Below are 13,719 nucleotides of genomic sequence, written 5' to 3'. Positions count from 1 at the left end.
GCTCTGTGTCCTAGATTTGCTGTTCTCTTGGATGTCATGTAGAAAACTAACAACCTAAATGTCTCCAGCTCTGCAAACTGTGGGGTCCCATGTTGAAGACCACTGCAGTGATAAACTAAATTATTTAATTATTTAAATACTCAGCTGCCAGTGAAGCAACAGACCAGCCCATTCTGAATACATGCAGCAACCAGTTTATTGTAAATTGAAACTTACAGGTTATTATTAAATGTCATTTAGCTGACGCTTTTATCCAGAGCGACTTACAATTGCTATATATGCTATATGTCAGAGGTTGCACGCCTCTGGAGCAACTATGGGTTAGGTGTCTTGCTCAGGGACACATCGGTTATGTAGGTTAAACAGGTCTTGCCGCACAAAGCCTCAACATTTATTCAGCAAGGCACAAGAATCTAATGTGGCTCAGGAAAGGGAAGTTAGGGGTCCCCTGCTGGAGCTGCTGCCCCTGCGACCCCACCCCGGATAAGCAGATGACAATGGATGGATGGATGGATGGATGGATGGATGGATGGATGGTTAGTTGGTTGGCACGGGAATCTATAGGTTCCCCATAAAAGTACCAGTCATGTTGGGGGAGATACTAGGACTTATAACCTGTTATATTCATCAAAGGTCTAACTGCGATTTTTCTTGGTATAGTAGCTACTCACTTAAGGAAGACAGCATTACTTTCCGTATTTTTGACTCCATTCATTCCCCATTTTGGGGAGTTTTTAAATGTTTTCAAATGAACACATCTCTGTCTCTATCTTCACAAAACAAAGTTTTATGCAGCTACATTTTCCTCTACATCCACAGCCTTTGACACTGAGGGTGCCCATTCCATTCATAGAGCTTAGACTGACAATCTGACAGCACATCCCAAACTGAAGGAAGCCATGCATTTAAACTGCTATAAATGCTGAGAGTGCTCTAAAGTAAAGATATTGGTATAATACTAAAGTAGATGACCTAAGGAAATCAGTGGCACTGACCATGTCATGCTAGTCTATCGGGAAGGACAGCTGAATAACACTGCAAAGTTATGCAAAATTTTGGCGAAGGTAAAACTGACATGGTCCTTTACCTCTCACCTCAAGATATCTGAATGAAAAGGGTTCTATGGGTACCCACAAGTCACCCATTTACAGATATACACTGTCACATACAGTTTTAGACAACAAAATGCAGTTCTTCTTATGCAGCATAAATGTATAGTAAAATACTATATTTGAAAAGTTCTACATGCTGGGATCCCTAAACAGTCTCGGAGTTTGAGGGTAATTGGGTATGACTGGAAAGGTGAGACTCTTGTGGATTCAATGAGCCCAATTGTATTCATGTTTAATGATGTTAGTCCCCATAGTAGTCATTACATTGTAGTGAGACCACTTTTTAAAAACTTCACCTCACTGTATAAAATGACCCGTTAGGATAATCACAGCCTCCTGAAACTTTACAACCACAACCTAGAGACTGTTAGGGCATTCAGAGGATGTATTGCAGTTAGAGCAGCCCAGATTATTATGGAATGGGTTCAAATGTTGCAGATTTATCAGCTAAACATTAATTATGTGAACTCTACTCCAGCATAGCATAACAAAAATAGGTTTCAAGATTAGAAATGGCAAAATTCCTCTCCTACCTATGCTATGTAATTTAAAAGTAGTAACATTGATAGTTGCCTCTCCTTAGGTGGCAGGAGTGAAAATGAGTCATCCTCAACATTTGTTGTGTTCTGGTTTCAGAATGATGACTACAGTTGGAGAACAATTATTGACTATAACAAAAACATAGACTATTGCCAGCCTTTTCTTTTAAGTAATGGAATTGCAGGTAGCCTACAAATCCAACAGTCAGTGAGAAGTAGGGAGACCGGGGATAGTTTTAACACGGGTCAGTTGTAACACGTCCAATTTCTCCAATCAGGAACAAGTTTTGAATCACCTGATTCACACTAAACATGCTCTGTTTAGAGAAGAAGCAGCACCCTGTGACAGACACTGCACATTTTAGAAAGAAAAACCTAATTTTTAGGTAAGAAAGTATTGTTTATGTTACCTAATTTATTTTTGTGATAGCATTGCCAGCTTTGTAGTTAAACTCAATAAAATTAAATCATATTTATTGTGTGTCTATGAAGATATCTTTCATGCAGGATGTTAGTGCTAATGTTTTAGCTGTTAGCTGCAAATTAAGCTAGTTCATGGCGACAATAGTCTGGGATGGGTGTAACAAGTGTCTGGGTTAGAAAATACCCCAAGTAAAAATGTTGGTTGTATTTATGTCTTGAAAAAGAAAGATGGACCGAGGGGTGCCCCTCAACAAATACACACACACACACACACACACACACACACACACACACACACACACACACACACACACATTATGTTAAAAAGTAATTTAAGTGTTGAATAAAAGTTTCAATATCAAGACAGTGTTTGATGTTACATTTCACCCCAGTGTATATCATAATGTTACATTTCACCTCAGGGTATGGTACAACTAACCCGGACTATGGGGTAGGAATTGTAACCCCTGGAAGTGGTGCATCTGTTTATTTGACTGTTTTTTGACTGAAGCACATAGTCAAACCAAAAGCTGTTGTTATTTTAGCATGTAATGCAATGTTAAGTATTAACAATTAAGGTGTTTTTCTGTCAAGGTGGTGCACCTGCTCACATCAGCTCCGCCTCCACACCCGCATCCACCCCCCCACACACACACACACACACACACACACACACACACACACACACTGCTCCGGCTTGACTACAGTACCCAGGCCGCACCGCGCCGCTCTCCACTCGCTCGCTCTCCGCTGCGCCAGTCGTCCTCAGACTCGCAGAACCAGTTGGTTTGGCCCAGCTTCTTCTTCCCTGCCTTCTCACTGTGTGTGTGAGTGTGTGTGTGTGTGTGTGTGTGTGTGTGTGCGCTGCTGCTGTTATTGCCTGGTGTCAACCTACGCCGACGAGAGAAGACATATCCCTCCCTCTCCTCTGTTAGAGGGCCGCTTCCAATTTGCCTTCACTTTCCTCCTCGCCGGCACCATTGGCTTCCGTGCCGTGCCAGTCAACTCGCCTCCTTTTCCCAGCCCGAGTTGAGCAGCAACAGCTCGGAAACATCTGGCCGCCGCAGAGTGCTAGACTCCCGTCCCTCCGCCTGCTCGCCTCGGCAGCCTGTAATGGAAATTAGTCCAAAGTCAATCTAGTTTGTCTCAGAAGGAAAAAAAGGAGGATTTGACGGAGGAAGCGGGGAAGACGTTGGACCGTGTTGTCTGTAAGTGCTGCCTCTTAATACCGGAGTCCGATAAGGGGCTCAGGAGAGAGAGAGGGTGGGTTATGGAGGGGAAAAAGTAGCTAAACCTTCCTTAGCATTACTGTGTTGTCTCCACGCACTAATAGTTGCTATGTTAGCTCTCCCTCCTCGGTGTTTTAGCAGCTGTTGTCATAGCACCGAGGCCTTCCGAACAACTGTAAATAGCTCAATATTGTAACGTTAGCCTCTTCGCTTTACTTTTGTTAGCCATGATCGGGCTATAGCTAGCTGCGTGGGTCAGTGTGTCTCTGTGTGTCTCTGTCTTTCTGTTTGTTATGTGTTCTGCTAAGAAATTAATTACAGTCTTCTTGTGTTGTCAGTTTGTTCGGTAACACTATCGCAGCCTGCCTAACACTACTTTGACTTTTTAATGATAATTTCCTCGTTTGACAATTTAGAGCTGCTTCAAATTAAGTTAACTGGTGTATTAGTGTAATTTATAACACATTTATTGATCACATTGTTGACTTATGTTTGTCCAAGTGTCGCTGTCACGATATTAAAATGTGTCAAAGTAAAACAGAAATAGAAATAGTGCGTCAGTTGTTGTGCAGCGACTACACACGACTTCCTAACAGTAATTAAAGATGCTAACTAAAACTCCAGTGGTGAAGTTAATTAAAGTTTAAGTCCGTTAATTTAATGTCTCAGGCTTTGAAAGCAGAGCCGAATTTTTACATAAGCTTATCAAAGATTGTAGAAGTTGGAGTCGACAAAATGTTTACACCGATAAACCTATTTTAAGTCTTCTATTGTTACTAAACTATCGGTTTATCAGAAAACATTATGGAAAAGTTTACGTATGTTATCCAGAAATGCTTGCAATCAACGTATACATGTTGCACATGTTGCTTATCACTACGCATTATAAAACAAAGAAAAGTAATATTCTTTTGATTTAGCTCGACATTTATGTGCGTACATATCTGTCTTTAAATCTTGTGATATCAGTAGGCGACAATATTTTATTATACCTATGTACATGTGCTTTATTGTAACTTTAGTAAAAGGTTTATTGTGAATTCGGGCACACAGTGAAATTGAAAATAAAAGTAGCTTTGTTGCTATACCCGCTATATTAAATGTCTGGAAATTCACACGCTCCAAACATGCACACTTTTCTAAAACGAAAGCGAAATAAGGCTGTAATAAGTTTCTCCTCGGCTTGTTAAGAGCTTGTATACCTTTTGTTTAGGATTTGCCGTCATTAGGGTTCTTTCTTTATAACTTGTTCTCATTGTTTCCTCATTTCATTTTTGTTCCTGCCACTTGTCCGAGCAGGGAGCGATGGGTGGATGGATAGATAGATGAATGAATGACTGCGTGAATGAATGAATACTAGACTAGGCATCGGCGCTGAACCGTAAAGAAGTGGAAAACAATATCAGCTGCGTGCGTCTGTCAGTTGCAAATGTGCTGTGTTGGCCTTTGTTTATGGTTGTTGGAAGGAGACAGAGACATTGAGAGAAGGATAACAAAATTGCAAAAAAGTTTTACTCAGAACCTCTGTATATATTCTGTAAACTTTCCCTTTCCTTGGTAGTTTTGTTAGTGGGCAGTTGTGGTTGCATTAAACTCTTCTGTTTTCCAAAAAACAAATCAGCATCCCACTGCATTTAGTAGACCCATGTTGTTGTTGTTTTTTTTCCCAGAGAGAGAATGAGAAAAATGAGAGAAAGACAGACAAAGTTGCGTGGTGTTGGTAGAATGAAAGAGGAGTCGGGTGGCAGGAGTGTAGAGGAGGCAGCATATGGCTGTAGAAAGAGCACAGCTGGAGGTAGCATCTCCATCTGAGGATGATGTCAGAGCAGCTGACAGGCTGCCATCCACCCCACCTCCTCCTCCTCCATCCCTCCACTGCCTCCACCCCTCCCCAGTCCTTTATTGTGAGTCTCAGCGGCAGCCTGGGAGAGTTAGTACTGTGTGTGTGTGTGTGTGTGTGTGTCTGTGCGCACGCTGTGTATGTGTGTGTGTTTGTGGCTGCCGATCAGCGCCAGTTAGGAGGAGTAGGAGGAGGAGGAGGAGGGAGGTGGTATCTCGTTCCCCCTCCAACATCTCCTCCACTTTGCATCTGTCCCTCGCAGTTTGAACAGCGTGTTTTTTTTTTGCCTGCCTCCCTCTTCTTCTTTTTCTTCTCTCCTCTTCTACCCACTCATTGATTTAGAAAGAGCGAGCGAGGAAGAGAAAGAGCAAGAAAGAAAGAGAGAGAGAGAGATACACAGCCATTCCCAGCCAGAGAGCCCAGCTATTCTGCTACAGTGGAGTTAATCAAGTTGATGCATACTGCTGCAGGTATCGTTTTGTGTGTGCGTTTGTGTGTGTCTGTGTGTGTGTGAGTGAGGCAGAGTGAATAGAGTAGGAGAGTCTGGGGTAGTAGTTATTTTGTTTTGTTGTGGGGATCTTCGGCGTGTCAAACCAGTGTGAGCGCTGTGTGAAGCTACTGGTGAGTAGTAAACTCGTGTTGGTGCTGCCTGTCTGAGGTGTAATTTCAGTCCGGGGAACTCATTGCTGTGTTTAAAGTTTGTAGTCTAGAGAGCTGCATTTAAAACTCATCTATTATTTTGCAATTTGTTTCCTATTTGTGTTGTCAGGTATTTTGTTCAGACACTCATTCATAGAAAGCAAAGTTACAACTGACGAAACATTATTTTAAACAGTTAATTTAGTTTAAAAAAAAAGTGAAATTATAATTGAGAGTAATGCTTTTTTGAAAATTTAATTTAAAAAAGAAGAAATTTAATTTAAAGAAAAATAAACATTTTTTTTTTTAATAAAAGGACAAAACATGTCAAACTTTAAGCAAACACCAAAATTTGCTGCTATTTTATCCTAATCATCTTATCTGTTTTTTTTTCTTCTTTCAGTTAAATCTAACTCGCTGTAAAATTACTTGAAAGCATGTGCGGTCTTTTTTTCCCCTCCTGTCGGCTGGAGTAGAGAAGACTAATTTAGAAGTTGCAGATTTGAGCAGCCTGAATTGGCTAGACAGCTGTAATCGCACTCCCTCCTAGTCTTAATCTCTTTATCTGGCTAGCAGCTGCCATATGGCCCCCGTCAGCTGGATCAGATGTGGGTAATCCTCCCTCCCCGGCCGTCCCAACCTCTCTCTCACCCTCTCCCTCCCTGCCCCTATGTGTCTCTCTCTCAGACCCCTGCCTGAGCTAACTGCCCAGGCCGGGTGGGCCGGTTGACGGGCTGCTGCCCTCCTGAGCCTCCGCTGACGGCTCTCTCCCCACCGCCGCCACCGGCGTCTTTATTTTTAGCCATCTTTAAGGATTAGGATTGATGCTGTGACGAGCAGGGCACTTACAGTGATTGTATTGTAAATCTTCTCTTCTTGGTGGTGGGCGGAGGGTGGGGGGTTGAGGAAGAGGGCAGTTTCTACTATGGGGCGGATGTGCGGGTTTTTTCTTGTAAGATTCAGATGGGAAGGAGTGTGTGAGTGACGGATGGTGTGTGTGTGTGTGTGTGTGTTTGTGTGGAAGTAGGAGGTGGCAGAGGGGTTTGGCTGGACAGAGGGGGGGCGATAGGGGTGGAGGTGGGAGGTGGTACACCCTTGTCCCCGTAAGCCCCCTCATTAAAAGCAGTCTGAACGAGCCGGAGGGCGAGCACACACACATATACACGACACACACACACACACACACACACACACAAACACACACACACAGTCTCACACACACAGTGACATTCTTGGTTTAGCTTCATTCAAATGAGGTGATTTAACTGCTTTGGTTAACACAGTGCAGAGCGGGACCAATGTATTTTCTCAGGCAGGACAAATCGACTTGGTTAACAGGTGGGACTTAATTATTTTACAGATTTCAGTCGCGTTGTCACCTTCTGTCACCCGAGAGTTAGTTGTTCATTTATTCTAAATTCTACCGACTTTTTTTTTAAGGACACCTGAAGAGCGTTGCTGCAAGTTTTCAGTCTTTTTCCGCCCCCTCATCTAATCTCAAGCCGGTGCTCGCAGGTTAAACGAGGGACAAGCTGTTTTGTTTTCAACAGTGCTATTTCAATTGGCCAGTTTTCCTGCTCGACTTAGCCTGTGGAGGTGGTTGGTAGGTAGGCTGGTACTAAGTGTGTGTGTGATTTTGTTGTGTGTACGTGAGGACAGTGTGTGCAGCTGAAAGCCGGTTACCTAAAAGGGCTGTGCCAGGCCAGGCCAAAGTGGGTTAATAAAAATAACCAGCGTAGGAGCAGCGACAATCCAGGAGTGCAGGCAGAGGAGTTAGAGAGATACAGAGAGAGAGAGAGAACGGAGAGACAGAGTAGAAAAATCTGTCGCTCATGGTTTACCTGAGATTAAGTCTTGCTGTGGGTAAAAACTGAATTAGTCATTATTCTTTTTAATTTTAATTTTCATAATTTTTTCTTTTCTCTAATTATTGTAGATAAAGTAAATAATTATAGAAATAACATTTGACATCGTTGTGCGAACAAATGTGTGCATGACTTTACAGCAACCTGCGTGGTATTTTTGAATGGTGTATTTGAGAAGAAAATATTTCTGTAGATGTTGTCATTGTGAGTATAGTGTACATAAAATATATAAACATTTTAAATATATGTGTTTTTTTTTTTAATTTTAATTCACTTTTTGTGTTTAAAAATGTTCCTCTTTTTACTTCTCTGTCGTCCTGTTTTTACTGACCTATCTTCTACTGATGTGTTTCTTTTCTCTCGCTCAGCCTCTTTTTGCTAGTTTGTTTTCATCATCTCATACAATATGTTTTTTTGACATTTGTCTCTTCTTTCTTGCGTTTCTGTTTTTAATTGGCCTCGTTAAGATCATTTTGTTTGCGATAATAAGTGATGATAAGAATAGTGTCGTGATCTCTACACTAAATCTGAATTTTATCTCATCACATTTTATTTAAACAATTAAACAGTTTGTTGTCTTTCTACTTTTTTAAATCTTTTTGTTTCTGTCGTCTTTGAATTGAAATCATCTTTTGCATGTGTTGCTTTTCGTCTAAATTTCTTTGTTCCTTTTTTCTTGCGTACTTACCTTCACCAAACAAATATTAAACACTGAAAATGTTTTATTTAAAATTCAAAACTTGATTTTAAAAAAACTTCCGAAATGTCATTAAAAACCCACATTAGGTGTAAATTTCAAGTCTTACATCACAGATCTTTCTCACATGTATCTAACTTTGACTCTGCCTCTGTGTCTCTGTGTGGCTGCAGGTTATGAGGACGGCAAGATGGAGTTCCCAGACCACAGCAGACATTTACTCCAGTGTCTGAGCGAACAGCGGCACCAGGGCTTCCTGTGTGACTCCACGGTGCTGGTGGGCGATGCCCAGTTCCGGGCCCACCGAGCTGTGTTGGCCTCTTGCAGCATGTACTTTCACCTCTTCTACAAGGACCAGCTGGACAAGAGGGACGTGGTGCACCTCAACAACGACATTGTCACAGCACCGGCCTTTTCCCTGCTCCTGGAGTTCATGTATGAGGGCAAGCTGCAGTTCCAGGACCTTCCCGTAGAGGATGTGCTGGCAGCGGCCAGCTACTTGCACATGTATGACATCGTCAAGGTGTGTAAGAAACGTTTGAAGCAGAAGTCCACGACGGAAGCAGACAGCACGCGGCGAGAAGAGGATGGTGGGTCCAGCTGCTCCGATAAGGCCGACAGTCTATCAGATGGCTCTATAGGCCGGCCTGCTACTGCCGACCTGCTGCACAGTGATGAAGAGGAGGAGGGGAAGGTCGAAGGAGGACCGCTGTGGCTGAGGCTGCCGTCTGCAGACAGACCAAGGACACCAGCCGTGGCTACAACCAGCCCAGGGCATGGCGAGGCGGAGATGCAGGGTGGGGATGGGCTGGGGGAGGGAGGAAAGCTGCTCTCCCCGGCCGGCAGCCCCACCAGCTCCACTGGATCCCTCTCACAGAGGTCCCACCGCTCCGTGAGCTCTCGTGGAGCGCACAGGGGCAGGAGGGTGTCGAATGATGCGGCTGACTGCGTCCTGGACCTGTCAGTCAAGCCAATTGCAGGCAGCAACCACAGTAACCACCACCAGTCCTATTTCAGCGGGGCAGCTACACCAGACAGCCTCCAGAGCCCATTGGCTGTGAGGGTGAAGGTGGAGAGGGGCGTGGCTTCCGACGAGGAAGAGGATCTGGGAGGTGGCGACTACGACATGGAACACAGCGGCATCACCAAGGCGACGGCTCCCACCACCAACGGGGGCCTGGCCCACCACGGGGTCGGAGGGCCTCTGTCGGCCCAGCGGAGGCTCGGCCTGGAAGCCCACCTGTCCGCTCTGCGAGAGGCCTCTCTGGCCTCGGAGCTGGAGCGGGAGGAGAAGAGTTCAGCCACCGCAGACGACGAGGACATACTAGGGGGTGAACACGAGCGCGCCCAGGCCGAGGTGACCAGCATGGATAGTTCCCTGCTGCCCTACGTCTCCAACATGCTGTCAGCTCAACACACCCAGATCTTCATGTGCCCGCTGTGTAACAAGGTATTCCCCTCCCCGCACATCCTCCAGCTTCACCTCAGCTCCCACTTCCGGGAGCAGGAGGGCATCCGCTCCAAGCCCGCCGGAGACGTCAACGTGCCCACCTGCACCATCTGCAGCAAGACCTTCTCCTGCATGTACACGCTGAAGCGCCACGAGCGGACACACTCCGGTGAGAAACCCTACACCTGCACCACCTGCGGCAAGAGCTTCCAATACTCACACAACCTCAGCCGCCACGCAGTGGTGCACACGCGCGAGAAGCCGCACGCTTGCAAGTGGTGCGAACGGCGCTTCACGCAGTCCGGGGACCTCTACCGACACATCCGCAAGTTCCATTGCGAACTTGTCAACTCGCTGTCAGTGAAGAGCGAGCCACTGGCACTGCCCAATGTCAGGGATTGGGCGATCGAGGACAGCTCCCAGGAACTGTGGAAGTAGAAACAGACTGGGTTTGACAAAGGGAAAGAGAGCAGAGAGTGAAAGAGAGGCAAGGGGGAGGTGAAAGGGAGGTGGCAAAGTTCGATATTTGGGGTTCAAGTGAGTCATGTTCTTGTATGTCGCAAAAATCTCATTCAATTGCACTTTAATAGCACATGAAAATGTTACTACTGAGTTTTTTTGTTGTTGTTGTTGTTGCTGTTTGGGGTCATTTTGTTTTATTCTATTTTATTCTGAACTCTCATTTCTATTTTTGGCATAAGTTCTGTTTGGTGGTTTTCATTGCGTCTAAGGACATGGGTCCCAGTGAGAACGTCTCACCTTCTTGAAGAGTTTTCACTCTGTTTGTGTTTCATCTCAGACACAACACTCCGACGCTGGCCAGCGTATCGGTCCCAGTTCCACAGACAGCAAACACCACTGCAGGAGTTCAGGTCGAACACACTGAAGTGCAAAAGCATTACAATACACTAAACGGGTACTGTGATCACCACACATACACAGTTTGAAGTAGTGTGTGTGTGTGTGTGTGTGTGATACTGCACTACTCTGGCAAAAATTTCACCTGACGTGCGTGAGTGTGTATGAGTGTGTTTTGTGTGTATTCATTTTATTTTCTACTGGCATGGAGGTGTCGTTGGCGAGGCGCTCCCCGCTTCTCTCGTTAAGCTCTTTGGTGTTGTGTGTTCAGGGTAAAGCTGACTGACTGACAGACTAACTTATGGCACTCATGCAATGCACAGCCTCTTTTTATTTCACTTCCGATCAATTTGAAGTATTTTCTAAAAATGAAAAGACCTTTACAAATTATTATCATTATTATTATTATTATTATTGTTATTAATAGATTTTTTTCTTAAATCTAGCTGGCAGTCTTTAAAACATCTCTTGTTGAAAAGGTATTTAATTTAAGGTTGTTGTATATTGTTCTGCTATAGTTTTAGAACTTAAATCCGTTACTTTTTTTTTTTTTTTTTTTTTTTTTTTAAATTAATGATTATTATTATTTTGTTACTTTTTTTGTAATGGGACCTGCTGTTGTTGCATGACGTCCAAACCTGTATATTTTAAAATAAAAATGTGAATTTGCTGTATTACTGTACACATTGTAATTGATCAAATATTTGACAACAGGCTTTCTTTTTCTTTTCTTTGTGAATACTACTCCAGGGTGCGGTCTGTTTGAAAAACTGAATATTATTCTCACAGTATGGAAATAATGCATGAAAATTTGATTTTGTCTTAAACCTTTAAGTTGTGGTTATTGCATCGCAGGGGGGGAGATGTTTGAACACTTTTGACAGTGAAAAGTTGGATTTTTTTTCTATATGTCGTAGGTCTGTCGCTGGGCTCCTAGAAGAATGTTACCGAATGTGTTTCCGTTGGATGTTGAAGCGATATGATGAAGCATTTTAAGCCTCTGTGTATATGCACTGATCTCTCTGCTGCGTGTGTGTGTGTGTGTGTGTTTGTGTGTTTGTGCCTGTGGCTTGGTTATTACCAGTCAATTTATCCTACTGAAGATCTACGTCCACCCAGCACTTCCTCCTTCTGCTCCTCCTCAGGCGTTCAATTTCTCTACTGCTGTATGTCCATTTTCCACCTCCCAATGTCTCCGTCCTCTCCAGCTCTAGATGTGGTAAAGCCATTTTTTACAATTATTTCTGCTCATTGGGCACTTACTTCAGGTCTGTTGAGTGCAGAAATGTGGCTCTGGCTTGTCTAAAGTGAGAAGAATAAGGGAGAGAGAGAGAGAAAAAATAAGGAGAGCGGCCGTAACTGAGCTGTCCTGCTTAAAGTTGAAGGGTCAGATATCTGTCACGAGCTGTGCTGAGCTGAGCGGGGCCGTGCTGATTCAGTACAATAACCCACATTAGATGCAGTGGCGTGAATGTGATAAGACGTCTGTTTGTGTGTGTGTGTGTGTGTGTGTGTGTGTGTGCGCGCGCGTTTTCCTCTTAAAACATAATCCTTACTTTGAGATCAATGGGAGCGAATTGGCATGCCTGAATGCACCTTTTTAAGCTAAAAGACATGAAATCAGATTTTTTGCTGAAAAGATGCCTTTATTTAAAAAAAAAAAAAAAAAAAAAAAGAACACATTTCTGACGCTATGGAAGTATTTGATACTGTAAAGCATTGTGAAATAGTTGTTAAAATTATGTATAAATTCATGGAATTTGATTGAATTTATCAGAAAATCTTTTTTTGTATGTGAATGTTGTATTTGGACTGGGGGCTACATCGGTTTAATAATAATTTTCAGGGGGTGTTTTTTTTTTTTTAACCTCTGTATCAAATTTTTTTGGATTGGAATTTCAAAATAACAGTCAAGCGTTCATACAATCCGAATGCGTTTGACACAGAGATACTAATAAATTGAACGCTCCACATTTTCCCCCTCACTCAGATGTGTATGTGTGTATATGTCTGCGTGCACGCCCCCATTGATGTGCATGTGGTGGGTGGGGTGGTTGTATGTGTTGCCCTGTCATCTGGTGGCACCTACGGGCTTTGCCAAGACAACAGTGTGGGTGACATTGCGGCAGTTTGCACCGCATCGTCTAATTTCTTTCTTCTCGGAACGCTATTTCTTTACTGGCAGTGTCTCTGCATATGGGGCTCAGTCCATCCTGCTGTTGTTTTCATCACTACTGCTGTTTTTTTGTTGTTGCTCTGTTCCTCTGGTTGTACTTGACCGCCTTAAACTGCTGTAGTCTGGGCTGTTTTTTGGGTTGTTTTAAAGTGTGAGCGTGGGGTGGAGTTGTGGGAGCGATGTCAACCGCTCAAGACGCTGTGAAGTAACCACCCTGACGAAACATCTCCATCTTTTGCTGTGCTTACTTGAAAACAAAGGGGAGATTTTTTTTTTTTAAGCAAGGTATAAAAATAATATGTTCTGTTTATGGAAAGGCAGATTGGGGGTGGGGGTGTGAAGTGACTGAGTCTGTTGTGAAAAAGGACAATCACTATCTGGGGAAAAAAAAAAGAAGGAAGATTTTGATTCAGATATATTTGCTCCCTCTTGAGATTAAACGTTTTCTTTGCTTTTCTTTTATGTTCCTTTTTCAGATTTAGTCATTTTTAGCTTTGACAATCATAGTTGGGTTGATTTCTTTTCTCTCAAGGGGAGTAAATTCTAATTGTGTTTAGTTTTGTAATTTTTTGGTGTGCTGTTGTTGACATTTTTAAATTGTGTGCAAACTGCAATAAATTATAAGAATCTTGAAATTCAACCTTTGTGTGACGTTCTGTTTTTTAAAAGCAGACACAGCTCATCTTTATATACTAATGTGTAATTTGACCACTTTTGTTTCTTCTCATGGAGATGCTGAGTTTCACCCCACAGTTTCTTTAATGCCAGTAAAATCCCAAAGAAAACTGAACATTCAAATTTAACATTTAATGCGTTTTTGTAAAGTGACAATTCAGAAACTTTGGTCTTATTTGCTGCTCACTCACAAGCACAGCGCTACAGGTTGCAGGA

At 43.2% G+C, this 13,719-nt stretch overlaps 1 protein-coding gene across 5 annotated transcripts; it reads left to right on the top strand.

Moving 5' to 3' along the window:
* Positions 1-1,973: 1,973 nt before the first annotated feature.
* zbtb18 (zinc finger and BTB domain containing 18) lies at positions 1,974-13,340 on the top strand. Of its 5 annotated transcripts, none has more exons than XM_028604292.1 (3): positions 1,974-2,037; positions 5,486-5,613; positions 8,518-13,340. In XM_028604292.1, exons 2-3 carry the CDS (start codon positions 5,598-5,600, stop codon positions 10,230-10,232), a joined length of 1,731 nt encoding a protein of 576 aa, XP_028460093.1. In that variant the 5' UTR covers positions 1,974-2,037; positions 5,486-5,597; the 3' UTR covers positions 10,233-13,340. The 5 variants fall into 5 exon arrangements, with proteins under 5 accessions (XP_028460093.1, XP_028460097.1, XP_028460095.1 ...); XM_028604294.1 differs by lacking the exon at positions 1,974-2,037 and adding an exon at positions 2,834-3,282 and having other exon boundaries at positions 5,490-5,613; XM_028604293.1 differs by lacking the exon at positions 1,974-2,037 and adding an exon at positions 2,834-3,282.
* The last annotated feature ends 379 nt before the right edge of the window (positions 13,341-13,719 follow it).

The sequence above is a fragment of the Perca flavescens genome, chromosome 17, assembly GCF_004354835.1.
Source record: "Perca flavescens isolate YP-PL-M2 chromosome 17, PFLA_1.0, whole genome shotgun sequence".
NCBI lineage: Eukaryota > Metazoa > Chordata > Actinopteri > Perciformes > Percidae > Perca > Perca flavescens.
The sequence above is the reverse complement of the archived record's forward strand: the minus strand, read 5'-3'. Positions and strand labels throughout refer to the sequence as shown.